Consider the following 26,569-nt stretch of genomic DNA (forward strand, 5'->3'; position numbering starts at 1 on the left):
TCTCATCTCATCATAATTCCCCTTCGGTGTGCCAGGCCTGTGCTGTCTGGTCCCTTGCTTGGGTAAGTTATTGCTACTTCCACCAGGTACTCAAATGTCAATAAATATTGTGGTCGTGCATTCCCATGGCGGCGTCTGACCTGACTTATTAAACATGAATATCAGGTCACGTATAGCTCGTTCGTGTGTGTGTGTATTCACCTAGTTGTGCTTGCGGGGGTTGAGCTCTACTCTTTCGGCCTGCCTCTCAACTGTCAATCAATCAACTGTAATTACTATTCCCCCCCCCCCCTCACACACACACACACCCAGGAAGCAGCTTCGTAACAGCTGTCTAACTCCTCTAACTCCCAGGTACCTATTTACTGCTAGGTAACAGGGGCATTCAGGATGAAAGAAACTTTGCCCAATTGTTTCTGCCTGGTCCGGGAATCGAACCCGGGCCACAGAATCATGGTGCGGGTGTGAAGCAGGCTTTCAACCCTTTTACCCTGTCGTAGCTCAGTCGATTAAGGCAGTGTCTGGGATGCTCCCGGCCGCAGGTTCGAATCCTCGCCACGGCCCTTGTGGATTTGTTCATAGGCTTGGTGCAGTTTTGCTTGATCTTTACCCAGAATTAGCGTTTCTATTATTCGTCAACTTTAGTTTTTGCTTTTTAAATATAACCACAAGAATCGAACAGAAAAAAGCAGTGTTAATTACTAACACTGCTACTGCGCTACAAATACAGATGTATTGCAAGAGAGCAAGAATAAGAGCAAGATCCGTGTCCAAAGAAATACCATCACGAACAAACGCCCGCACGACGCTCACATGACACAAGAGAATCTGTCTTCGTCACTCTCTCTCTGGCGGCAACACATCGCGCCAAAAAGTCCGTATTTCACTTGCCACATTCCCGCTCCCCGAGGCGGGTGGCCCAGGTACTCATCGTCCACACGAAACATACGCACAACCTATATATAATAGGTTAATATAATAGGTATATATATATATATATATATATATATATATATATATATTATATATATATATATATATATATATATATATATATATAATATATAAAATATAATAATAGGGGTACCACCTCTGGTGCAATTGTAGGGACCCACAGCCTCAAGAAAAAATAAAGAGTACTCAGAGAAGACCTTGTGGATTCTCACTGAACAATTTGATATTTTCTTCTCCTACCACCCCTATCCGGTCGTGATGGTCGAGTGGATTAAGGTGTCCTGTACACACCAGTTGCATTGCTACTGGCAGTATGGGTTCGAGTCACTTCTGGGGTGTGCGTTTTCAGTTATATATATATATATATATATATATATATATATATATATATATATATATATATATATATATATATATATATATATATATATATATATTGAATAGAAGTGTTTGTAGAAAGCCTATTGGTCCATATTTCTTGATGCTTCTATATTGGAGCGGAGTCTTGAGGTGGGTAGAATTCTACCCACCTCAAGACTCCGCTCCAATATAGAAGCATCAAGAAATATGGACCAATAGGCTTTCTACAAACACTTCTATTCAATATCCATTGTTTCGTGTTCTGTCTTGTGTTGATGAAATTAATACCCCTATTAATACCACTTCTTGTTCTGTCTTGTGTTGATGAAATTAATACCCTATTAATGCCACATCTTGTTCTGTCTTGTGTTAATGCCACATCACCCCTTCCACCTCACTCAAACGTAGATATAAAATCGGAGATGCGTAAGTTCTATTCAATATATATATATATATATATATATATATATATATATATATATATATATATATATATATATATATATATATATATATATATATATATATGCGGAAAATCCACAGAGAAATATGAAAGAAAGTGAACGTTTCGGCCTGTTAAAGCCTTTGACAACACCAGACTGACTAAGGGAAGAAAGAGAGAGGATACAGGCCGACACCTGGAACCTGACCAACCCATCTCTAGAGAAAGAATTAACCAGAAACAGGTATAGCTTAGCTTAGAATGGTCAAAGAGGATTAAGCGGTCAGAGACTAAGGATGAAAGATTAAAGAAAAGCCTCATGAACACACAATATATGAATATAAAATTGTAATGAGACATTGTAAGCCTCTCTATCAGAGTTTTTTCTTAAACTGTTGAGCAATATTATAACTTAAAAATGGATCAAGTTTGTACATTCCAGTACTAACATTAAGAAGATTTGGACACTGACTGATTAGAGCAGACTCAATCAAATTCCGTTCCACAAAACCACCACAATTGGTAATGCTTTTCGCCCCATTCCAGTTAATATTGTGATCGCATAAACTCGTGTGCAGATACAATGCATTAGACGTTTGGGCAGTTCTAATACTATAAGCATGTTGTGACAACCGCATTTGTAAGGACTTTCCTGTTTGTCCAAGGTACACAAAATCACAATCATTGCAGGGAATCGAATACACACAACCTGCTGTATCAGGGGAGTTTTTTTTATTAAATTGGATTTGATCGTACTATTAGTGAACACCATATTTATATTAAGTTTCTTAAAAATCGGAGACAGTTTTTCAAGTTCACTCGCATAAGGTACCACCACTGAGTTAATAATTTCTGGTTTCGCCTTGGGGCCGTGATTATAAAACGTACGCTTGGCTTGTTCAAACGAGAAATCGAAAAACCTCTTAGGATATTGTAAACTCTTCCCAATTTCATATATTTTAGCAATCTCTTCACAACAAACTTTGCAGTATTTTCAGGAATGTTTCTACGAGCTTTGAGGGTATGCAGCCCTGAGTTTTGTTATGAAGAGATTGCTAAAATATATGAAATTGGGAAGAGTTTACAATATCCTAAGAGGTTTTTCGATTTCTCGTTTGAACAAGCCAAGCGTACGTTTTATAATCACGGCCCCAAGGCGAAACCAGAAATTATTAACTCATTGGTGGTACCATATGCGAGTGGACTTGAAAAACCGTGTCCGATTTTTAAGAAACTTAATATAAGTTTGGTGTTCACTAATAGTACGATCAAATCCAATTTAATAAAAAACTCCCCTGATACAGCAGGTTTCATGCTCTGACCTATCAGAGGATAGGTCAGGATAAGATAGAATTTATTTAATTTACGTATATAATGTGGAATTATACAGTTTCTACTGATCTACTTTCTAGCCTAACATTCTACAGTTAAGAGTCTAACATTCTACATTCACATTCACCGTGTTATCACGAATAATTGCAATAGTTAGGCCTAATACTGCAATGGCCAAAATAATCTCTACGACAGTAGCAAAATATCAGATACACGAGTTGTGCCGAAAATTGAATGATGCACAATTTATAAAAACTTGACAAGAATTTAAATCAGTGTTACCAAGCAACACATCGCTTCTCAAACGAGCATTAAACACAATTCCACCAAGGCGTGCAATCTATACCAGTAATATCATGCCTGCATTGTTCACGCCTGTTCTTACAGTTTTAAATAGGACGTCGAAGCCTAGCAAGGGGGGTGATGTGCGGGTGGGTGTCGGGGTATGTGAGAGAGTGTATATAGTATGGTCAACTGAACAAATGTGTATAGTCAACTGGTCATGGTGAAAGACACTGTACCAGGAAGCAAGACGTAATGGCTCTTCGCTGATTTTTAAGCTTACTCCAAGAATTTTCATAGTTTTCCTATGGTTCCCTCTCGAATTGCATAATAATTACACTATTTATTAAAGCTAGGGAAATAATTTGTGATTATCGAATGCCATGTGTTGACTGTGAAAGGTGATCAGTAAACACTATCTGGTATCATCCCAGTGCCATGTGTTGACTGTGAAAGGTGATCAGTAAACACTATCTGGTATCATCCCAGTTGTGCTTCCGTGGTTGCTATATAGGTAGTGAAGACCGTCGCCAACTTTCACAAGCGCCGTGTCAGACCCAGAGGGAAGGGCGAGCTTAGCAGGGAGCTCAGAGAAAGCTTCAGGATGAGGGCCGTAGCCGTCAAGCTGGTGGTTCTCGGTAAGAGTCTGCGTGAGGAGTCATTACTTCTGGAAGTACTACAGACAAGACTTACGATTACTTCTAGGAGGACGGGAGCCTACAGATAACTTACGACTACTTCTGGGAGAGTGCAGATAACTTACGACTACTGTACTTCTGGGAGGACGGTCGCCTACAGACAAGACTTACGACTACTTCTGGGTTACGGCAGCCTACAGATACCTTACGACTACTTCTGGGAGGACGGGAGCCTACAGACAAGACTTACGATCGCTTTCTGGTGCACGGTTTCCTACAAGAAACACTTACGATAAGTATTCGCGACTTGGTGTTTCCACTTGACAGTTCGGGATTAACATGCATGCATCACATCCAGCCTCCTAATAGAGCGTTGCTTTTTGACGTATACCTCCTAAGGCCAATAATTGTCGTACTAGAAAATGGTAGCGGCTCGTGAAATTGACATACTGTCCAGTTTTCTGTTTAGGGTCCTCTGGTAAGTTAGGATTTCAACAGTTTCTTGACGTTGGGAAGCCTTAAGAGGACGGGGTGCCCAGAGATACCTATAACAGTCTAAGCCGAGCATTAGTATCATCAAAAAATCAGAGTGTGATAATTTTATTGGATGATATTTGATGTTCTGGCTTGATAGTTTGGAAACAGATGGAATTGCTGGTGTAGATTTCACTTTGCCTCAAATATACACGATCTAGTTGAAGATGTTGGTACATTGTTGTTCTCTGGCACCTTATAGGCAATCGAAGATTAGTCAACTTTTTCTTGAAGGGAAGATTCTTAAGCTAACTGATCTTAAGCTATCATGAATTCTGAAGTCAACATGAAATGGAGTCCATACAAAATGGACTTATCAGCAATAATTTTGTGGTATTTGTGCCTAGTTTCAGACACGAGCATTTTACAAACGTGCTTAAAAAAAAACAAAGTGAAGCGCAATTAAGGATGATAAAGAATTCTTACAATTAAGCAGTAGGGAACAACACAAAGTTTTCGAAGAGTAGCTAAAGTAATCATAGATAACAAAAGGGGCAGGCATAGAGCAATTAGGCTAACTTATTTGACACTACAAAAGAGTAATAATTTCAAAAATACAGTAGGCCATATAAGTGAACAAGGTGGCGAATACCTTGCACTAATAGGTAAGAGCCCAGCTGTGGTAGCCTAATGTATCGCTGCCGTCTAACCAAGCTATCTTCACCAAATTTGTTTAATGTCTCTCACAAGATATTAAATTTGAGGAGGAGAGTATTTTAGTGACAATTTCAGCTCAAATATGAAAGCAGTACCGCTAAACCGCGATATAATCTACATATTACTTTAACAAGAAACTCTGCCTTGATTAAACCGATCTATTCACCAACATCGATCACCGATTTTAAATACTAAATAGAAAATCTTGCTAAAATATATTTTGACTGTAACCTGTTACTGAAAACGTAAAACCAGGATTAGCAAACGTATAATAAAACATTGATTGGCAGCAACTTGGCTTGTAAGATGGCAACACCGTGCGAGGAATCTGGCGATGTCACTTATTTCCAAAGAGTGGCTGCTATATTGCTGCACAAAATATTAAATACAATTCCTCGCAAACTTATGATATTTATTCTATTGCTTCAATTTCATTGCCACGGCTAATGTGTATCTAATACTCCAAAACTTGCAACATGCCTGACGAAAATGCCCAACCAACGACTTCGTGTCATTAAATGCTCAGAGGAGAGAAGCAGTATTCAGGATTTTTTTTTTCAGAATTCTAGTAAATTCTGAGCCAAGATATGCACGGGTGAAGGCTTCCAGATGGAGGAGGTTATGGCGGCAACTACATGGCACGGTTGCCACCTATTCCGTGTTCTATTTTTTGTACTGCATTAATTTCGCCGATGGTAATAGGAGTAGAGGTCTTCTGACGCCTTTCAGGATTCTGAGACGATCTGCCTCTCATTAGGCTGAAAGCTGTTGCTTTCCATAGTTCATGGTAAGTCATATCTTACTATATAGTTTCCCTAGAACACGACCCGACAATCCTTTTACTCCCAGTTCCCCAATAACTGCTGAGTGAAGTTATGATGGGTTCCCAGTCAATCGTCCTACAATAATTGACGATAACTGTAGAGGGAAAACGCTGCACACACCTTAGAAATACACAATAGAGCACGAAAGGTAAGAAACAGCTGACCATACAGTGAGTACCGTTATTGACATTTCTTTAATTAAACATTAATAATATAACACCAAAATACGCAAGACATTTTGCACTAGAGGCGGCATAATCATCACCGGATAGCGTGGCTATGTGAGGGTACTTACCTCTGGCAGGCGTGGCGAGGTGAAGCTGCCTTTCCTCCCGTACACACACGCAAACTCTCCTCCACGCACAATTAACCATGAACTCACTCCCCCCCCCCCCCAAATTCACCCTCGGACGCCATTTAGCACTCAATAATTCCAATAACGTCAGTTTCGCAGTTAAAACAGCAATTATGGCGGTGAAGGAGGCGAGCGACTGCGTGTTCCCACACCGTCGACCAGCCCCGGTCTGGTAGCGACCCCTTGGGTAGGCTGGTTGCCTTCCGTCACATATACACGTGGTCAGACCATCCAGCCTTTTCCCCTGTTATTGCTCTATAAACCAACAGTAAACGTAGTTACATATTTTGTGCAGTTACCTCCAACTGTTAAAAAAAATTCAATGTTTATTCCTCTTCGTTAAATACACGACGATAACAAGCGAACAGTCCAGTTGATAGCCTGAAATTTGTATTATCAGCACTTGCTTACTGACGAATGTAGGGTCAAATAAATGCACACAAATATGTTTAATTTGTAAACGTCACTAATCTTTAAAGAGACATAATTTGTTTTAAATATTACCTATAGGTATAGGAGATACGCACCTATAGCCTAATGTCACACTGGTACACTAATTTTTGGCATTTTTATGTTAAATCTTGAAGTGAAGTGTAGGAAAATTAGAAATACAATAATTATGCTAATTTATATAATTTTAGAAAGGAAGAATACAATAAAACTTTCAGTTTAAAATGATTATATAAACAAAATATTTCCCTTAAAATTATATTACTGTAATATTGTGATATTTTTAATTGTCCCTATAATGCCTTATGAGCATGTACGTATTTTAAACATAGATAAAAAACAGCGATACAGCATACCTCCAATAAACATTGAAAATTTAGCCGATATACGGACAATCATTTGCAAAATAGGATGAACTGCAATGCATTTGCTTTGCATTATAGCCTACTAATTAGCAATAATGCTTTCAAATCAGTTGCAATTTCTCCTAATTAGCTCTTAAATGTACTGGATGACCAAGCAGCAATTTCAGCTTGACATTGCAAACAGAGTTGACTCTGCTTATGATATAACATTCTCAACGTGGCTATAGTGTATATAAATCGAATTTGACTTCTTGTTGACCGACTGTTTCCATGTGGTACCCAGCAGAGATACAACGTTAATACAACAATGAACAAATCCACAAGGGCCGTGACGTGGATTCGAACCTACGTCTGGGAGCATCCCAGACACTGCCTTAATCGACTGAGCTCGTTGGGAAGCGTTGAGACGCAGGGACTAACCGCACAGGAGACTTAGTCATGACAAATAGGAGAAAATATTAAGTTTTAATCATTTTCATGAGATTCTTTTGGCTTATTCGCCGATCATAGGAAAGTTGAGCCCCGTTCTCACCATTTGTCACTCCGAAAAAACTAACTGTCTTGCAAAACAAGGAACGTACGAACCCAATCAATGTACCTAACTCTAAGTTAACGCTCACTGTTACAATATTTCAGTGCTTTATTTTGTATTATACGTCACGTTTTTATACAGATCGGTCTATTCCGTTAAAATGCAACGACTAGGATAGAGGAATGGGTTGTCCTAACACAGTGTTAGTAGATGTGATTTACTGACTGTAAATGTTTTAGTTTGTGAGTGCGTGCAAGAGTGTTCCTGGCAGGTGTGTTTCAGACACATTGAAGTAGCCTATCGTAGTTTTCTTACTAGAGATTCAGCAAATAATTAAAGCAATGCCTTTTGCAGTTCTGATGTGAAGTGCCCTATGCGTATTTAGTATCTTGAGTATGCAAATGTTGGTTAGAGTAAATAACTAGATATATAAACTCGATGCAGATTATTCAAGAGTCTGTAGATTTCGTTTAATTTGAATTTGAGAATGTTATATACATCATCTACTGTTCTTACTTATGGCAATTTTCATACGAAAACTCAGAAGATTAATGTGAAATGGAATTCAAATCACGGTTTATACTTGTGTATATATTTGCTAGATTATATTGTATTCAGCTATATGTTGAGGGCCGGGCCTGAAGGAGACATTGGGGTCATATAAATGATGTTATATTTATAACCTTGTTAATCAGGATTTGTGTATGTTGATCGGTTTGTACATGTTAAACATGATGTATGTGTTTTATTTAGGATGTGCATGTTATTCAGGATATGAATAGTCAGTTAATCAGGTATCTTAATCAGAATTTGTATGTGTTAATCAGGGTTTATATTAATGAGATTGTGTGTTAATCAGGCTGTCTGTGTGTGTGTGTAAGCATAATTCGTTCTCTTATCTTTTGAAAATTAGAATTTGTGTTCTTGGTACGTTCCGGTTTTTACTTCTATTCCATCTTTACCTAAACTGATGTTTCCTTCGTCTTCATCCCTTCCTGTTCCTCTCTCAAAATTATTACTCATTGTTTATTCTTAGACTCGTATTATTCTTATCTTCACCGAGATCCATGTCTCAGGCATAGAGCCCCGCCAAATGAGACACGGCAGTTATATTAAGTGTGGGTTTGTACGCTCTCCAACGGTACGAAGCCTCACGTAAGGTCGTCCCCTTGGCCGAGTACGGGCTGCACTGTTCATTCTCTCTATCTTCCCAACCATCCCGGGTACAGGAGCCTTGGCAGGATGGAGCACCGGTGACACCCTGAAGGAGGAAGCCAGCAACAAGGTCCTCACTTACTTCGACAAGATGACCGGCGGTGGGAAGGACTTCCTTGACGACAACATCGCCTCCAGCACCGACTTGAAGGGTGGTGATGAGTTGGTTAGAGCTACCAGGGGGTTTGTTAGAGGCGCTGGTAGCACTTTTGTTGCTCATGTCGGTGGCGGAGGAGCGGGTAGAGGTACTGGAGGTGGAGGCGGGTACCGTTCTAGCAGTGGTGGGGGAAGCGGTAGTTTTGACTCTGGTAGTCGCACTGGAGGTGGTAGTTTGACCTCGGCTACTCACCTTAGAAGTGATGGTTTTGGCTCTGGTAGCCAAAATGGAGTTGGAAGTTTTAGTTCTAGTAGCTACAGTGGAGGTTTTAGTTTAGATTCTGATAGTCACGGTGGAGGTGGTAGTTTTGGTTCAAGGCGTTACAGTGGAGGTGGTAGTTTAGACTCTGGTAGTCAAAGAAGAGGTGGTAGTTCTGGATCTAGTAGTTACAGTGAAGTTGGTAGTTTAATTTCCAGTAGTCAGAGTGGAGGTGGTAGTTTTAGCTCTATTAGTCCTATTGGAAGTGGTAATTTGGGTTCTAGTAGTTACAGCGAAGATGGTAGTAACAACAGCGGTGACAGTTCTGGCCCTGCCACTACTAGTGACCGTGACGGAGGTGGAGGAGACGAAGGTGGACTTACGATTGGTAGTGATGTTGAATTCGGCATTAGAGATCCAAGCAGCAGTAGTGGTGGTGGTGGTGGTGGCAGTGTCCTCAGCCGCACTGGAGCAAGCGGAGGCATTCTATACAGCAGTAAGACTGGAGCTAATGGAAGGAACACTGGAGTTTTTATAAATAGTGTTGAAGGAGACAACGGCAGTGGTTTTGCCAGTAGTAATGGTGTCGGTGTTGCCAGCAGCAACAGTGGGTACTCTGGACAGACTGCGGTCAGCAACTTCAACAGAGGTCTCGTTGATAACAGTGGCAGAAATACCCCCTTTGTTGGTGGAATCCCAAACCCCAATAAGGGACATGTTAGAGACACTTCCAGCAGTCGATTGACCAGTCGAGTAGTAGGACAGGGAGGAGGAGCTGCTCTCAACACCCAGATATTCAGAAAGGCAAATAGGGGAACTAAAACCATTCCGAGTAATCATGTAGTAGGTGGCAACAGTGGAGCTGGGAGTAAGGGGCACGGTGAGGCTAGTTCCAGAGAACCTAGGAGAAGCAGTGAGGGTAATTTTGTCATTGGTAATAAAGACGGCGGTGGCGGCTTCAGTGGTGATAACGACGGCGACTATATTGGAGGTGGTGGCGGTGATAATGGAGGCGGCTACAGTAGGGGTGGTGATAGCGGAGGAGGTGGTGGTGGCGGCTACACCGGAGGGGGTGGCGGTTTAGGTGGTGGTGGTGCGTCTGTAGGGCAGCACAACAACCTGGGGGTGGTGTTCACAAGCGGATACCTGGACGTCATCCCTGGGACTCCCGGACGGGACTATCTGCTCCTGTCCTACCGTCCCGTCGACGGCCTTCGTCTGCGACTCTCTCCCGGGGCTACTTACGCCGACACCGATCCCGCTGCAGGATGCCAGGTGAGCTGTAGTACAAGTTCCGGTTAGTTGTTGTCTTGGCTGGCAGCATAGCGTGACATAGTTCACTTCCACTCGCAGAGTTTATCAGGCACGACTAATTGTTCGCTTTGATCCAATAATTTTAAATAACTTCCTATACTGTTCCTAAGCTAAAGATCTAATCTAATCAGTAATTTAGTTTCGTGCCTTTCTTACCGTGATCTGAAATAAATAATTGTCTAAATATTCTACACCTTTTTTTCCAACGTATGTTTTTTCATTTTCATATAACTATGATAATCTGATGCCTCATGAATATTCCGTTGAAGGAGGTAGATTTCCGGGCACCGTTATAGCATCTGATGGATTTAATGATAACGTATAACTGAGATAGTGTAAATTTTGCTTTCGTATGCTTGAATTACAGCACTGGTAATCCACATAGGAAACATGTGTCTTGGCTTTCTGGTGCAGGTGTTCCACATCTGTCAGGCGAACGGCCGCATGGACTCGTTCCTCTGCCCCAACGGCACAGTCTTCAACCAGCAGTTCTTCGTATGTGACTGGTGGTTCAACTTCGACTGCTCCACCGCCAGGCAGTACTACGACCTCAACTTCGAGATAGGAAAGGTGGACACCACGACTTCCTACAACGGCAACACCATTCCCCACGGCAGCTACGACCACATCACTGACAACATCCAATATCCATTCAGAGATTATCGTTCTCCAGTAAAATAGACGTGCTTTGATAACTGTTTTCAGAGCGTATGTTTAACCAAAAGTGGAATGAACGTAAGGTTAAATAAAAGCAATCAGGGGTATACGGAATCTTTGTTTGTAAGTCTTCTTAGAAATAATACTCGTGCCATGCTCGGCTCAGTCAAATGGGCACTCATACTCGACCCATTCTAATTGTCACTTATGCCCAACTCAGTTTAATGGGGATTCTTAGCACCCGTCCGAGTGTGGAGACAGTAGCAGGAGCGTATAGCAATTTGCATACAAGAACATCTCAGAATATTTAAAATCTTAACTAATGAGGAATACGGTATGTAAATCAATCTTCATGTATAGGTAGTTGTGTCAAAGAGAAAATAATTGAAGAAAAAATAAAGAATGCATTAGGTTTTTTCTATATACTTAGTTTGTTTAAATTTGCATATGAGATTTTTATGGAGTGTTTATTTAATGCAATATAATATATAAATATACGTGTGGGGGTCTCAGGAAATGTTAATAGAATAATTAAGTGCATGAATAACAATAGTGAATGTTACCGCTAAATAACCGTTACACGGGAAACTGGATTAAAAAAACTGTCATCGCACTGAGAGGAGAGGAGCAGTGTTGCATAGTTTGCAGAGGCTACTGTGATAACAGAAGTTATGTTGATAAGTTACATAAGTTAACTTTTACATAAGTTAACGTTACACAAGTTAAGATTGTAAGTTACAGCCTATTGAAACAAACAGGTGTGTAATTTAACGACCGTGCATGATATGCTAGCTGAGAATCCCCCCAATATAATTTGTACCTCAATTAGAGCATTTTGTAGAATGCCAATATGTGTTGTTAATTCAATCGTCCTTGATTAAATGTTTTATCTTTATTGTAACTAGTCAGAGTATAGGACTAGAAATTAACGTGTCTAACGACGTTGCCTTTGAGGCACCTCTGGATCACTGGAGTATCGTTAGTTCGTCCGACAACTCTTACTAAGGTCACTTCAGCAGTTAGCAAGCGTCTATACGCTAACTACTGGATGATATGTAACAAGATTTACAATATTCCAAGAATAAATGTACAAAATTGTATTCCCTGTAGCATTTACAAATTACAAACTTTGCCGAAAAATCCTTAAATGCTTTTTTACTGTCATTCCTGATACGTTACTGGTTGTATGACTAGGCTACATTGTTACGTAGTAAATTTGTCATTGTAGGCTGTAATAAACAATTATTAACTGCATACAGCAGTTTGAGCTACTAAACCAACTACTTGAATGAGAGAGTTAAACAACTTTCTTGCTGTGTCCCTGGCCACATAAATGAATTAAATAGTTACGAGGCCTACCATTAATACTAGATACACATAAATCCACACTTTGTGAAGCCTATCATTATTACTAGAAGCAGATTAATTCACTCGGACTACTACTGTTTCTACATTACTTAAAATATTTCTAATAGTAAAAATAATAATACAAAATAAGGTAAACATATAATATTACAATTACCATTTTCGCAATTAACGATAATAAGTTAAGAATAATCTTTGTATTAAACATTCAAATAATATGAATAATAAAAATTATAATTAAATTTAAATAATATCCTACCTTATACAGTAAATACTTCTTCATTTACTTCTGGGAACAAAAAAAAAGAGGCTCTTGTGAAGATTAATAAAGATCAAATCATGGGAAGGGTCATTAGAATATGACAGAGTGCCACCAAATGAATTAATGACATACTTTAGAAGTGGTTCAAGAAAATGTATTTTAAAGAATTAGACCGCCTAATTATATCTTCAGTAATTATGGAAATTATATGCAAATGGCATTTCACGGGCCATTTTGCTGCTAAATGTGGACTGCATTGGACATTAAATTTCAATCATATTCATAATTATTGTTTACAATGATGACGTCAGCGTCATGTCAGCGTGACGTTAAGCATCCCAACTTCTGGTAGTGCACACCCAACAGCAAATGATCTTTAACTCACTTCAGTATACCATGTACAGTATACCATGTATACAGTACACAGCCCCGCTCCTGTGCCAGGTAAGCTACGGGCTCACCATAACCCGTGCTACTTGGAACTTGTTCCGAGTAGCTGAATCTATAACAACATACCAAGTGGAGAAGTGTAGCCATAGAACGCCGCTGATCAGTATAACAGCTTTTTGATCACAGCCTCGTAAGCAACAAGAATGTTGTCATTTCTAAAGGAATGAGGTATAAAGTGCGTCACACGACATTGGCCATCAGAGCTCCACAACTGGCAGCACATACACCTAAACTGCGCAGGATAGCAGGGGAGACAGAGCCGGATAACGCTATAGAAGATATCTTTATCCGGCGATTAAGACGACTAGAAAATAGACATCTTAATTGTCTCTCAAAAACTGATTTTGTTGGGACGTGTGTTGTTCAGAACACACACACACACAGTTGCCGAAGTCACCCCTAAAACAACAACCAGAACTACAGTTTTAGAAATTTATGTTATTTTAGATTATTTTTTAATTCTAGGTTGTATTAGTTTTGTTATTCGAGGTTATGTATGTTACACATACCAAAATGTGCATATTATAAAAGAAAGATAGAAGGTGTAATATTTGATATTACCACTCAAATACTGAACCATTTTCTTTAAACCTACAGTCAAAATTTTCTATTATATATTATAAAAGAAAGTGTTACATAGAAACTGCTCCGCTAACTTCAGTAAAGTAATAGGCCCTCTATCTGGAATTTGATAGTTTAATTGTACAAATTAAATGCTCGAATACACTGCCGATGGTATTTTTTGACTTCCGAGGACAGGACGCTTATCGAGGTCGATCGAGTTCCTACTCGACCAAGGAATAACTTCCCCAGGAAGTTCCGAGCGAGCAGACGAGCAGCACTGAGAGCCAGAATGCCGCCTTCCATTGGCACTGCGACCCATTGAGGAGGTTCAGCTGTATTGTTTGGGCTTAATCCTCGCTCGCTACATACTCTCCCATGCCACCTCATCACTGCAAGTTGACGAGCAAGAGCGCTTACACCAGCAAATCCGCTACACCAGCTTACAAGAACGAAATGCTCCCCGGAAAAGACGGATCTCCTGAAACTAGACATCTTACCAGCATCTACAACAACTTTTGCTACATTACCGGTATGAGGGGAACGGGACACCATTCCAGGAGAAGACATTTGAGCAGGGTGACGACCTCTGCATTCTACACCAGAGATCTCACGGATCAGCGCTACTGTCCACTTTACCCTGATGATGACAGTGATACTAGCAGCAGATACCTCCACGACCCAAAGCAAAGAAGGAGAAGACAAAAAAAAAATCAAATAAGACGAATAAAGAATGACGAAAGAAGACACTGATCGACGACAGTCTTTACCACTTTTGCTGTGCTCACTGGACGAGAGAACGGAAGGGACAGGTAGAGAGAGAATGGGATGAAGGGAGGGAGAGAGAGGAAAGGGAACTGTCAGGAGAAAGCGCCAAGCCATTACGACTATATAACACTGGGAACGGATCATCGTAAGGATTTGGGATGGGATGGGGGGGGGGGAAGGAATGGTGCCCAACCACTTGGACGGTCGGGGATTGAACAGAGAATGGGAGGGAAGGAGAGAATAGTAGAGAATAGTAGAGAGAGAGGTAGCGAGAGAGAGAGAATGGGAGGGAGGGAGAGAACAGTAGAGAGGGAGGGACTGAGAAAGAGAATCGGAGGGGGAGATAGGAAGTGAGAGAGAATGGAAAGAGAGAACAGTAGGGAGGGAGGGAGGGAGCATGAGGGATAATGGGGGAGAATGGGAGGGAAGTAGAGAGAGAGCGGGAAGGAAGTAGGGTGGGAGAATGGGAGAGAGACTGACAAAGTCAGACAAAGACAGAGAGAGAACCGGGCATCACCGGGTACTCCATCTATCAATAAAAGAAAAAGCCCGCCTGTTTATCTGTGCATGGTGGGAAGCCAGGTTCTTCAGGCCAGCCTCAAGCAACTTTGCAGGGTGATTAATGATTTTTGAAGTCTCGTAGGGAGGTCCGGGTCGGCCCTTTTGCCACCCTTTAAGGGGTTATTGCCCCCCTCCACATCCCCTTCTCGATGTATCTTTATCTTAACGTTGGTTGAGATGAAATGTTCACCTCTAGGCTAGGGGAGCTATAACACACTCTGCCTTTCATCATTGACACAACACTGTCGTGGAAGAAAGTCTGAAAACATTATTTAGACACACAGAAAACACTTTGTATAAGTATATTGTTATCAAATTGCCTTACAAAATATCCAAACTATGCTCTCTTTTTTTTACAGAGAGGTTCATCAGGTATGAGCAGCAGTAAAAACACATAGAATGGACTTTCTCCCCCACAAAGCCTAGTGCTTGCATTTTTGTGCTATAATTACCAACCCTAGACAAACGTTATTTTTCCAAAGATAAATTAGCCTGTGTGGGACATGTGAACCAATCTTTTGGTTACCACCAAGGCAACAGGCACATAACTGCTCTCAATCATGTCTCTAAGCAAACAAAAATCAATACTATATATATATATATATATAGGCCTCACAAATCACAATTATAATGACACGTTACAGTTATAATGACAGATATAACATCACTTGTCACATATATAATACCACATGTCACGTATTTCAGTTCATGAAAAGGATCAAAACTATATATAATAAAAATGTCGACAACAAATTATAATATTATAATAATATTATAATTATATATTATAATAATATAAATTAATAAATAATAGGAATACTAATAATAATTAGTAATGGTAATGTCTTCTCACCAGCCCACAGACATAATAACATTTAATAAAAACCCACACGTGTGCATTTGTGAAATTGATGTAAAGAATTTACACCAAGTCTTTCGTACTCACCTGAGTGCTTTATTAAAGTCTGAGTATGTGATTAGATTAGACGATCAGACGTTGAGATGTAAGTCTCGTTCTCACCACACACTCAGACCTTGATAAACCACTCAGGAGAGTGTGAAAGACTTGGTGTATATTCCTTACATCAATTTCACAAATATACAAGTTTGGCTTATTATCTTATAATAATAATAATAACTAGAAGATATAAAGATCACACAGACACTAATTCAACTAATACTATAAGGTGACGATACTATAAGGTGATACAGATTAGTGATCTTGTCATAATCAACTATTGAGAATTGGATCGTTTTAGAGTATTATTACACCTGATAATTGTTAGAGAAGTATTGGTGAAAATATGAAATTTGGTTTTCATTGAATTTCAGGGCAGCCTCATACTCATTACCTGAGAGTAATGAGTGTCAGAGCAGCCTCATACCCATTACCTGAGAGTAATGAGTTACAGAGCAGCCTCATACTCATTACCCTGAGAGTAATGAGTTACAGAGCAGCCTCATACTCATTACCTGAGAGTAATGAGTTACATAGCAGCCTCATACTCATTACCCGAGAGTAATGAGTTACAGAGCAGCCTCATACTCATTACCTGAGAGTAATGAGTTACAGAGTAGCCTCATACTCATTACCCGAGAGTAATGAGTTACAGAGTAGCCTCATACCCATTACCTGAGAGTAATGAGTTACATAGCAGCCTCATACTCATTATCTGAGAGTAATGAGTTACAGAGCAGCCTCATACCCATTACCTGAGAGTAATGAGTTACAGAGCAGCCTCATACTCATTACCCGAGAGTAATGAGTTACAGAGCAGCCTCATACCCATTACCTGAGAGTAATGAGTTACAGAGCAGCCTCATACTCATTATCTGAGAGTAATATCTATACTGTGACCATCTTGAGAGCTGGTCACTGTACTGTGACACTCTCCAGGAAAGTGTCAGAATAGAGAAGTTTGTAATCTTCAACATGGGTAAACGGGTAAAGTCATCAGGTGTGTGTATGACAAGCGATGAGGCAGGATGCCGGACACAACAGCAGGAGTGGTCTGAGGCTGCACATAGGACACAGTTGATGAGCATCATATAACGTCAAGAAAGGCCTCAGATACCGAATCAATTCCTGTTACTGCCCAGCCTCAGGCTTGGCCTCCAAGCTCTCAGGGATGGGCGCCACAGCCTCGCTGAAATTAGTCGGTAATGAGATTTCTCTTAAAAGAAAGGAGCATTACAGAGAATATGTCTGAGATAGTACTAAAGATATATTATTTTTGAAATATACTAGTACCATAACATTGACCGTTGCTATACTCACATCTAGGAGGGGGTCAAAATAGCCTAACCTATTCAGTATGCTCAGGTATATATAATATTATCTCAAAAGACTCGCGATACCTACTTTATGTTGGTGATGTCCCAGACCCTAAGCTTGCCGTCCTGGCTACCCGCGAAGAGCTTGTTGTCGCACACGGCGAAGCAATTAATGACGGACGGTGAGTCGTTGGTGATGAAGCTTCGAACCAACGTCCCGCTCTTAGCTTCGAAGCACCGAATCACACCGTCGCCACATCCGGTGTACACTGTATACCACAAACCAAATATATCAGCCCATCCTCATCAACAAATACCAAATGAATTCTATGGTATACTCAAATAGTTTTCGAATTTCATATTTCACATTTGGAGAATAATACACCATCACAGCTTGCCTGAGCAGCCCCAGGTAGAGACAAACAGACAGGTACTCACAGATGCCCTTGTTGAACCTGAGATAGGTGACGGAGTGCTTGTGGCCCTTGTAATCTCTGGTGTTATCTCCCAGGTTCCACACCCAGCACTTGGCCACACCGGCGGAGTCTGCCGTGTACATGAGCTTGTTCACCACCAGCAGGCACATGATCTGCAGGGTGTGGCCCTCGAACACCTGTGGCACCCAACCCCAGGTGTTGCTTGTAGTAATGTTTGGTGAAGGTCAGGTCATATACCATAAGTGCAAGGAACTGAGATGCGAGGACAATAAGCTGGGATATTAGGACAGTAAGCTGGGATATGAGGACAATAAGCTGGGATATGAGGACAATAAGCTAGTATATGAGGACAATAAGCTGGGATATGAGGACAATAAGCTGGGATATGAGGACAATAAGCTGGGATATGAGGACAATAAGCTGGGATATGAGGACAATAAGCTGGGATATGAGGAGAATAAGCTGGAATATGAGAACAGTAAGCTGGGATATGAGGACAATAAGCTGGGATATGAGGACAATAAGCTGGGATATGAGGACAATAAGCTGGGATATGAGGACAATAAGCTGGGATATGAGGACAATAAGCTGGGATATGAGGAGAATAAGCTGGAATATGAGGACAGTAAGCTGGGATATGAGGGTAAGGCGCTGGAATATGAGGATAGGGTACTGGTAAGTACTTGCCAGGGTACTTTCTGGGACCCTGAATTATAAGAGTACTTTCTGGGGCTCTGCAATAAACTTATTTATATTTGAAATCCGGAAATGCACCAACTACCTTACTGGACCGTGATGGACACAATGTGAACGACGAGGACAACACCCCCCCCCACCCACCGTGGGGGGGGGGGGGACGTAACCCCGCACTAAGGAGCCGTTCACCCACCTTGAGGAGCTTGCCAGTGCGGATGTGCCAGGTCCTGACGGTGGCGTCAGCACTGCCAGTGAAGAGGATCCTGGCAGAGTTATCCGTCGCCATGGTCATGATGGGGCCGCGGTGGTCGCTGTACGTCTGGAGGAGAAATCACATATGGGCGTCTACGGCCGCCTTAGGTGGGTTGGGTGGGGAGGAAAGTTTGGTAGAATTCTGGTGTGTGGCCTAATCAAGGGATTAGTTAAGTTAGTATGTAAGTTGGATGGGTTTCCATTGTTGGGGGATAGGGATAGACTCATTGAGGTTCCCCTTCTCTCCCTATATAGGCTAGTAGTTCTGAACCTTTTATGTTTCATTCCTACTATTCCAACTACCTTCTCACCTCTGGACCTTCACAACAAAAGGCATCGACCAAACATCACTGACAGCAGCCTTTGTTGTCAAAACTACACTGACCCTGACACCCACACTCACACGGCACAACCCCTGCTGTGATGATCTCAGTTGCCTATACATGACAACAACAAGAAACAATGAGTTATAGTGTCCATTGAACCCCCTCGAGGTTGTTATAACCTCTAGCCAAGGCCAACGATTTACCTCACGCAACCCCACAACAGTTTCCTAACTCCCGGGCATCTATTAGTTGCTAGGTGAACGGCGGTCTAAAGTCAAATCAATGTGACAGTCAGGTGACTAAACAAGAGAGTGGCAGGGGGGCGTGAGCGCCTCTCAGATGAAGTCGTTGCAACTGACCACGAGACATCCGCCGCTGTCCACGGACCACAGTTTGGCAGAGTAGTCAGCGCTGCCTGTGATCACCATCTCCTCCTCCATCTTGCCGTCGTCTGAGGGGATGAAGATGAGGGGATGTACCATCTTCAGGTGGCCCTGTGCGAAAAGACCAGTATGACATGGTTAATACGGGACTCTCGCCAGGGTTGATGTCCTAACTTAGCGTAACTTCAACCCTTGGTAACGTGGCTTAGTGCACTGTATGCACTGAGCACACATTAAGTTTCCTTAATGTGTGACTCTTTTACCTTCCAGGTCACAATTCTACACACTGTAACAGCACAGATGTACCACCAAATTACCATCTTAGCTATTGTGAAGACAGGTGTTGGCAGGTAACTTTAGGCAAGATATTCTGTCAGTACAGACACAGAAGAACAACCAGGGCAAGAACAACCAACATCTGAAAAAGTATCTCTCTGGGAAGGAAAAAAAAATAAGAAACAGGAGTAAAATGTGATCAAGTTAAGATGCAGAAACTGTACGCGGTCGTGCAATAATCAACCATGGGTAGGGGGGGAGGGGACGGTCGTACCACGCACAACGGGGGAGGTCGTGCCACGCACAACGGGGGAGGTCGTGCCACGCACAACGGGGAAGGTCGTGCCACGCACAACGGGGGAGGTCGTGCCACGCACAACGGGGGAGGTCGTGCCACGCACAACGGGGAAGGTCGTGCCACGCACAACGGGGGAGGTCGTGCCACGCACAACGGGGGAGGTCGTGCCACGCACAACGGGGGAGGTCGTGCCACGCACAACGGGGGAGGTCGTGCCACGCACAACGGGGGAGGTCGTGCCACGCACAACGGGGGAGGTCGTGCCACGCACAACGGGGGAGGTCGTGCCACGCACAACGTGGGAGGTCGTGCCACGCACAACGGGGGAGGTCGTGCCACGCACAACGGGGGAGGTCGTGCCACGCACAACGGGGGAGGTCGTACCACGCACAACGGGGGAGGTCGTGCCACACACAACGGGGGAGGTCGTGCCACGCACAACGGGGGAGGTCGTGCCACGCACAACGGGGGAGGTCGTGCCACGCACAACGGGGAAGGTCGTGCCACGCACAACGGGGGAGGTCGTGCCACGCACAACGGGGAAGGTCGTGCCACGCACAACGGGGGAGGTCGTGCCACGCACAACGGGGGAGGTCGTGCCACGCACAACGGGGAGGTCGTGCCACGCACAACGGGGGGGTCATGCCACGCACAACGAGGAGGTCGTGCCACGCACAACGGGGAGGTCGTGCCACGCACAACGGGGAGGTCGTGCCACGCACAACAGGGGGGTCATGCCACGCACAACAGGGGGGTCATGCCACGCACAACGGGGGGTCGTGCCACGCACAACGGGGAGGTCGTGCCACGCACAACGGGGAGGTCGTGCCACGCACAACGGGGAGGTCGTCCCAAGCACAACAGGGAGGTCGTGCCACGCACAACGGGGGGTCGTGCCACGCACAACGGGGGGGTCATGCCACGCACAACGGGGGGGTCGTGCCACGCACAACGGGGAGGTCGTGCCACGCACAACGGGGAGGTCGTGTCACGCACAACGTGGGGGTAATGCCACGCACAACGGAGGGTCGTGCCACGCACAACGGGAGGGTCATGCCACGCACAACGGGGAGGTCGTGCCACGCACAACGGGGAGGTCGTGCCACGCACAACGGGGAGGTCGTGCCACGCACAACGGGGAGGTCGTGCCACACACAACGGGGAGGTCGTGTCACGCACAACGTGCCAAATATAATCATTTAAATAGTCTAAACAAGGCAATTCCAGTTATAATTAATAACATCGTTTTAGGATAATATTCGTTAGCGGGTGACGATTGTGGTTTTCTCGATGCTGCAGATTTAATTTTTGCTTCGATGAACTACAATTTTTGTTGAGACTCTTTGAGAGTTGCTGTGAGTCTAGCTGCCTCTTGCTGACCCCGCTCCGTAATGTGAACCTTGTGTTACTGACACGCATCTTCAAGCTTCAGACACTGTTCACCAATAGTCTCTAACAACCTGATGTCCTTTTTAAGCGCTTCCATTTCTTCTTGTTTCCGTTCATTATCGAGTTGACAGGCAAGTGTTCGTGTCTGAATTGCACTTAAGGTGACCTCGGCCTGGTGAAGTGATTGTCTCACGTGCCTCAGCTCTGAATTAAGAAGTCCCTCTTCTATTTTATGAGATGTTTTCGTACGCAACATATCAGCAGATATACTTGTATATCTTGACCAGATTTCCTTCTTTTCACTCTAGCACTTAATTTCTCTCACTTAATACTCTTTTATCAATTTATCTTTTATCAACATTTGTTTGTAAACAAATTTATATTATTTATTCTTACGGTTATGTTAGTCTTTCCAATAGTCACTTAAATTCAAAGCGTTTCTAAACTCGGTTTCGACAGAGTTGTGTTTTTGTTTGACACCTTCGAGCTCTGAGTGGAGAAGTGCGTGTTCCTCATGTTTTTGTTAGAGTTGAGCTTCAACAGCGTCGCACGTGTTAATCACGTGATCTTTGTGCTCTACACCTTCCCTCTTCATTAATGCTTCTCCTTGCGAGTGATCTTCGCTCTCATCCTCACCAACAGTTTCCATATCATTACTACTGCGTTTGGAGAGTGAATGTGAAGCTTATAGTTGCTCACGAAGCTGGGCGTTCTCTGTCTCTTTGGCAGCGACGGTTTTTCTCAATCTTGCAATATTCCGGCGGAGAATTAGGTTTTCATTCGTCACCTCATTGTGCAACTCATGCTTTTCGTCTGCGATACTTCTCATGTCTTCTAAATCAACGATAAGTTTCTGGTGCTTGTTATGCAGCCTTTTGTGCTGCTTTTGCTTCTCCTCGACAATTTGTCTCATATTTTCCACATGAGCAATAAGCTCATGGTGCTCCTTGTGCAGTTGCTCGTGTTGCTTGTGTTTCTCCTCAAGCTCACCTTTAACATGGGTAAATTATTGATGGGCGTGGTCTCTCTAACTGACCATAGCAGTCAGCTCGTTCTTCCCGCGTTCATGTAACGCATAATAGTTACGATACAGATCCCTGTATTACGCCCTGAGGCCCTCTACTTAATCTTTACATTTCCCTTCCTCCGATTGCGCTTGTAGTAATTCTTTGTACAATTTATTTGCCCTAATATTGGCAGATTCAATTTTTGCCTTGAGTGGCAAGTAGATATCTTTACTCGTCTCGCGAAAGCGTGCGCAGCTGTCGAAATGCTTCTGAAGGTCTTTAAGCTCTGCCTGGAGCGCACCGATGTCTTTGCTTTCATGTTCCTGCAGTGTGGTTCTACATTTTTGGAACTCCCAATAGTAATATTGACGATCGTCTTGCAGGTCCTCCACCTTCGAGGTCATCTCCGCAGTATTGTCTCGTAGTTCCTCATACTTTTTCACCAACTTTGCATTTTCCTTCATTTTTTTCTACGTAATTATTTTCTAATTTTTTAATTTTTATTTTATTTGGTCATTTTCTGACGACAATTTTTCTATGGTTTCGGACGATAAATTGAGATGACGTTTTGTGTCATCGTTGGATTCAGTGAGAGTCGTTAAGGCCAGTTAATGACCTGACACCTCCTGACCATGGTCCTTGTTAAGACCTGACACCTCCTGACCATGGTCCCGGTGAACACCTGACACCTCCTGACCATGGTCCCTGTGAACACCTGACACCTCCTGACCATGGTCCCTGTGAACACCTGACACCTCCTGACCATGGTCCCTGTGAACACCTGACACCTCCTGACCATGGTCCCTGTGAACACCTGACACCTCCTGACCATGGTCCCTGTGAACACCTGACACCTCCTGATCAAGGTGTCTGGGAACACCTTAGGGGTAGATCTCACACCTGGTGATCTTGGACCCGGGGTAGATCTCACATCTCCTATCTGACCGCTGTATGTGTTAAGACCTGACACCTAGCTGGCCACGGTCCCGGTGAAGGCCTGGAGCTTCAGGGGTCTGGTCCACTGGGGCACCTGGTGCCTGGTCCTGGGAGAGAGCTGGTGCCTGGTCCTGGGAGAGTGCTGGTGCCTGGTCGTGGGAGAGAGCTGGTGCCTGGTCCTGGGAGAGTGCTGGTGCCTGGTCCTGGGAGAGAGCTGGTGCCTGGTCCTGGGAGAGTGCTGGTGCCTGGTCGTGGGAGAGAGCTGGTGCCTGGTCGTGGGAGAGAGCTGGTGCCTGGTCGTGGGAGAGTGCTGGTGCCTGGTCCTCGGAGAGAGCTGGTGCCTGGTCGTGGGAGAGAGCTAGTGCCTGGGAGAGTCCTGGTGTCTGGTCGTGGTAGAGAGCTGGTGCCTGGTCGTGGTAGAGAGCTAGTGCCTGGGAGAGTCCTGGTGCCTGGTCCTGGGAGAGTCCTGGTGCCTGGTCGTGGGAGAGTCCTGGTGCCTGGTCCTGGGAGAAACCTGGCTAACCTGAACCACACAACACCAAGAGAATCTTTACAGACCAAATTATACTTTTCATTTGCATAATTATTAAATAAATTGTATAATTTTGTTTTACTATTGATAATCAGTTCATTACTGCTGTTGATTTTGTCGTGAAAGTGGGATGATGCATCATAATGACCCCAGGTGATAAACACATCAGGTGTGTAGCAGGTGATAAACACATCAGGTGTGTATCAGGGAATAAACACACCAGGTGTGTAGCAGGTGATAAACACACCAGGTGTGTAGCAGGTGATATACACACCAGGTGTGTAGCAGGTGATAAACACACCAGGTGTGTAGCAGGTGATAAACACACCAGGTGTGTAGCAGGTGATAAACACACCAGGTGTGTAGCAGGTGATAAACACACCAGGTGTGTAGCAGGTGATAAATACACCAGGTGTGTAGCAGGTGATAAACACACCAGGTGTGTAGCAGGGAATAAACACACCAGGTGTGTAGCAGGTGATAAACACACCAGGTGTGTAGCAGGGAATAAACACACCAGGTGTGTAGCAGGTGATAAACACACCCGGTGTGTACCTGGGGGTAAACACATCAGGTGTGTACCTGGGGATAAAAGTACACCAGGTGTGTACCTGGGGATAATAGTACACCAGGTGTGTACCTGGGGATAATAGTACACCAGGTGTGTACCTGGGGATAAACTTACACCAGGTGTGTACCTTGAGATAAACTTACACCAGGTGTGCACCTGGGGATAAAGTTACACCAGGTGTGCACCTTAGGATAAACTTACACAAGGTGTGCACCTGGGGATAAACTTACACCAGGTGTGTACCTGGGAATAAACTTACACCAGGTGTGCACCTGGGGATAAACTTACACCAGGTGTGCACCTGGAGATAAACTTACTCCAGGTGTGCACCTGGGGATAAACTTACACTAGGAGTGCACCTGGGGGATAAACTTACAACAGGTGTGCACCTGTGGGATAAACTTACACCAGGTGTGCACCTGGGGGATAAACTTACACCAGGTGTGCACCTGGGGGATAAACTTACACCAGGTGTGCACCTGGGGGATAAACTTACACTGAGTGTGCACCTGGGGATAAACTTACACCAGGTGTGCACCTGGGGGATAAACTTACACCAGGTGTGAACCTGGAGATAAAAGTACACCAGGTGTGTACCTGGGGGTAAAAGTACACCAGGTGTGTACCTGGGGATAAAAGTACACCAGGTGTGTACCTGGGGATAAAAGTACACCAGGTGTGTACCTGGGGATAAAAGTACACCAGGTGTGTACCTGGGGCTAAACTTACACCAGGTGTGCACCTGGGGATAAATTTACACCAGGTGTGCACCTGGGGATAAACTTACACCAGGTGTGTACCTGGGAATAAACTTACACCAGGTGTGCACCTTGGGATAAACTTACACCAGGTGTGCACCTGGGGATAAACTTACAGCAGGTGTGCACCTGGGGATAAACTTACACTAGGAGTGCACCTGGGGGATAAACTTACACCAGGTGTGCACCTGGGGGATAAACTTACACCAGGTGTGCACCTGGGGATAAACTTACACCAGGTGTGCACCTGGGGGATAAACTTACACCAGGTGTGAACCTGGGGATAAAAGTACACCAGGTGTGTACCTGGGGGTATAAGTACACCAGGTGTGTACTTGGGGATAAAAGTACACCAGGTGTGTACCTGGGGATAAAAGTACACCAGGTGTGTACCTGGGGATAAAGGTACACCAGGTGTGTACCTGGGGACAAAAGTACACCAGGTGTGCACCTTGGGATAAAAGTACACCAGGTGTGCACCTTGGGATAAAAGTACACCAGCTGTGTACCTGGGGATAAAAGTACACCAGGTGTGCACCTTGGGATAAAAGTACACCAGGTGTGCACCTGGGGATAAAAGTACACCAGCTGTGTACCTGGGGATAAAAGTACACCAGGTGTGCACCTTGGGATAAAAGTACACCAGGTGTGCATCTTGGGATGAAAGTACACCAGGTGTGCCCTGGAGATCAAAGTTCACCAGGTGTGTACCTGGGGATAAAAGTACACCAGGTGTGTACTTGGGGATAAAAGTACACCAGGTGTGCACCTTGGGATAAAAGTACACCAGGTGTGCACCTTGGGATAAAAGTACACCAGGTGTGCACCTGGGGATAAAAGTTCCCCAGGTGTGCACCTGGGGATAAAAGTACTCAGGAGACAACTCCATAGTCTCCTGACACTGATGGATGCCTATTACTATTACTATTACTACTATTACCACCATTTTCTCTTAATTGCCTCTTTCCTTCACAATAATATTGCTTCAAATGAAAAAAGTATCTCTGTGAAAGAAAAAAAAAATAAGCAGAAGAGAAATGTAGTAAACTTAAGATGCAGAAGCTGAACGTGGTCGTGCCACGCACAACGGGGGAGGTCATGCCACGCACAACGGGGGAGGTCGTGCCACGCACAACGGGGGAGGTCGTGCCACGCACAACGGGGGAGGTCGTGCCACGCACAACGGGGGAGGTCGTGCCAC

The 26,569-nt window shown here is 43.7% G+C and overlaps 2 protein-coding genes across 2 annotated transcripts in view; one reads left to right on the forward strand and one right to left on the reverse strand.

Moving 5' to 3' along the window:
• The first annotated feature begins 9,031 nt into the window (after window positions 1-9,031).
• Window positions 9,032-11,290, forward strand: LOC123754334 (loricrin). The gene is made up of 2 exons (XM_045736637.2): window positions 9,032-10,570; window positions 11,024-11,290. The coding sequence occupies exons 1-2, from the start codon at window positions 9,032-9,034 to the stop codon at window positions 11,288-11,290; spliced, it is 1,806 nt and encodes a 601-aa protein (XP_045592593.2).
• Window positions 11,291-11,366: 76 nt separating this feature from the next.
• The window catches only part of LOC138365849 (WD repeat-containing protein 86-like), an 83,010-nt gene continuing 67,807 nt past the window's right edge, over window positions 11,367-26,569 (reverse strand). The window contains exons 5-9 of the mRNA XM_069326421.1: window positions 19,578-19,712; window positions 18,834-18,959; window positions 17,946-18,120; window positions 17,596-17,776; window positions 11,367-17,380 (exon numbers count right to left, since the gene is read on the reverse strand). Coding sequence (XP_069182522.1) covers window positions 17,323-17,380; window positions 17,596-17,776; window positions 17,946-18,120; window positions 18,834-18,959; window positions 19,578-19,712 — 675 coding nt within the window. The 3' untranslated portion in view covers window positions 11,367-17,322. The remainder of the gene's footprint in view (window positions 17,381-17,595; window positions 17,777-17,945; window positions 18,121-18,833; window positions 18,960-19,577; window positions 19,713-26,569) is intronic.

Source organism: Procambarus clarkii, chromosome 18, assembly GCF_040958095.1.
Source record: "Procambarus clarkii isolate CNS0578487 chromosome 18, FALCON_Pclarkii_2.0, whole genome shotgun sequence".
Classification (NCBI taxonomy): Eukaryota; Metazoa; Arthropoda; class Malacostraca; order Decapoda; family Cambaridae; genus Procambarus; species Procambarus clarkii.

What these genes read in the sequence shown, in the direction of transcription:
- LOC123754334 (XM_045736637.2), top strand. Translation starts at nt 9,032, where the DNA reads ATGACCGGCGGTGGGAAGGACTTCCTTGACGACAACATCGCCTCCAGC. An exon ending in ATCCCGCTGCAGGATGCCAG is followed by an intron (nt 10,571 to 11,023) that starts GTGAGCTGTAGT and finishes TTTCTGGTGCAG; the next exon opens with GTGTTCCACATCTGTCAGGC.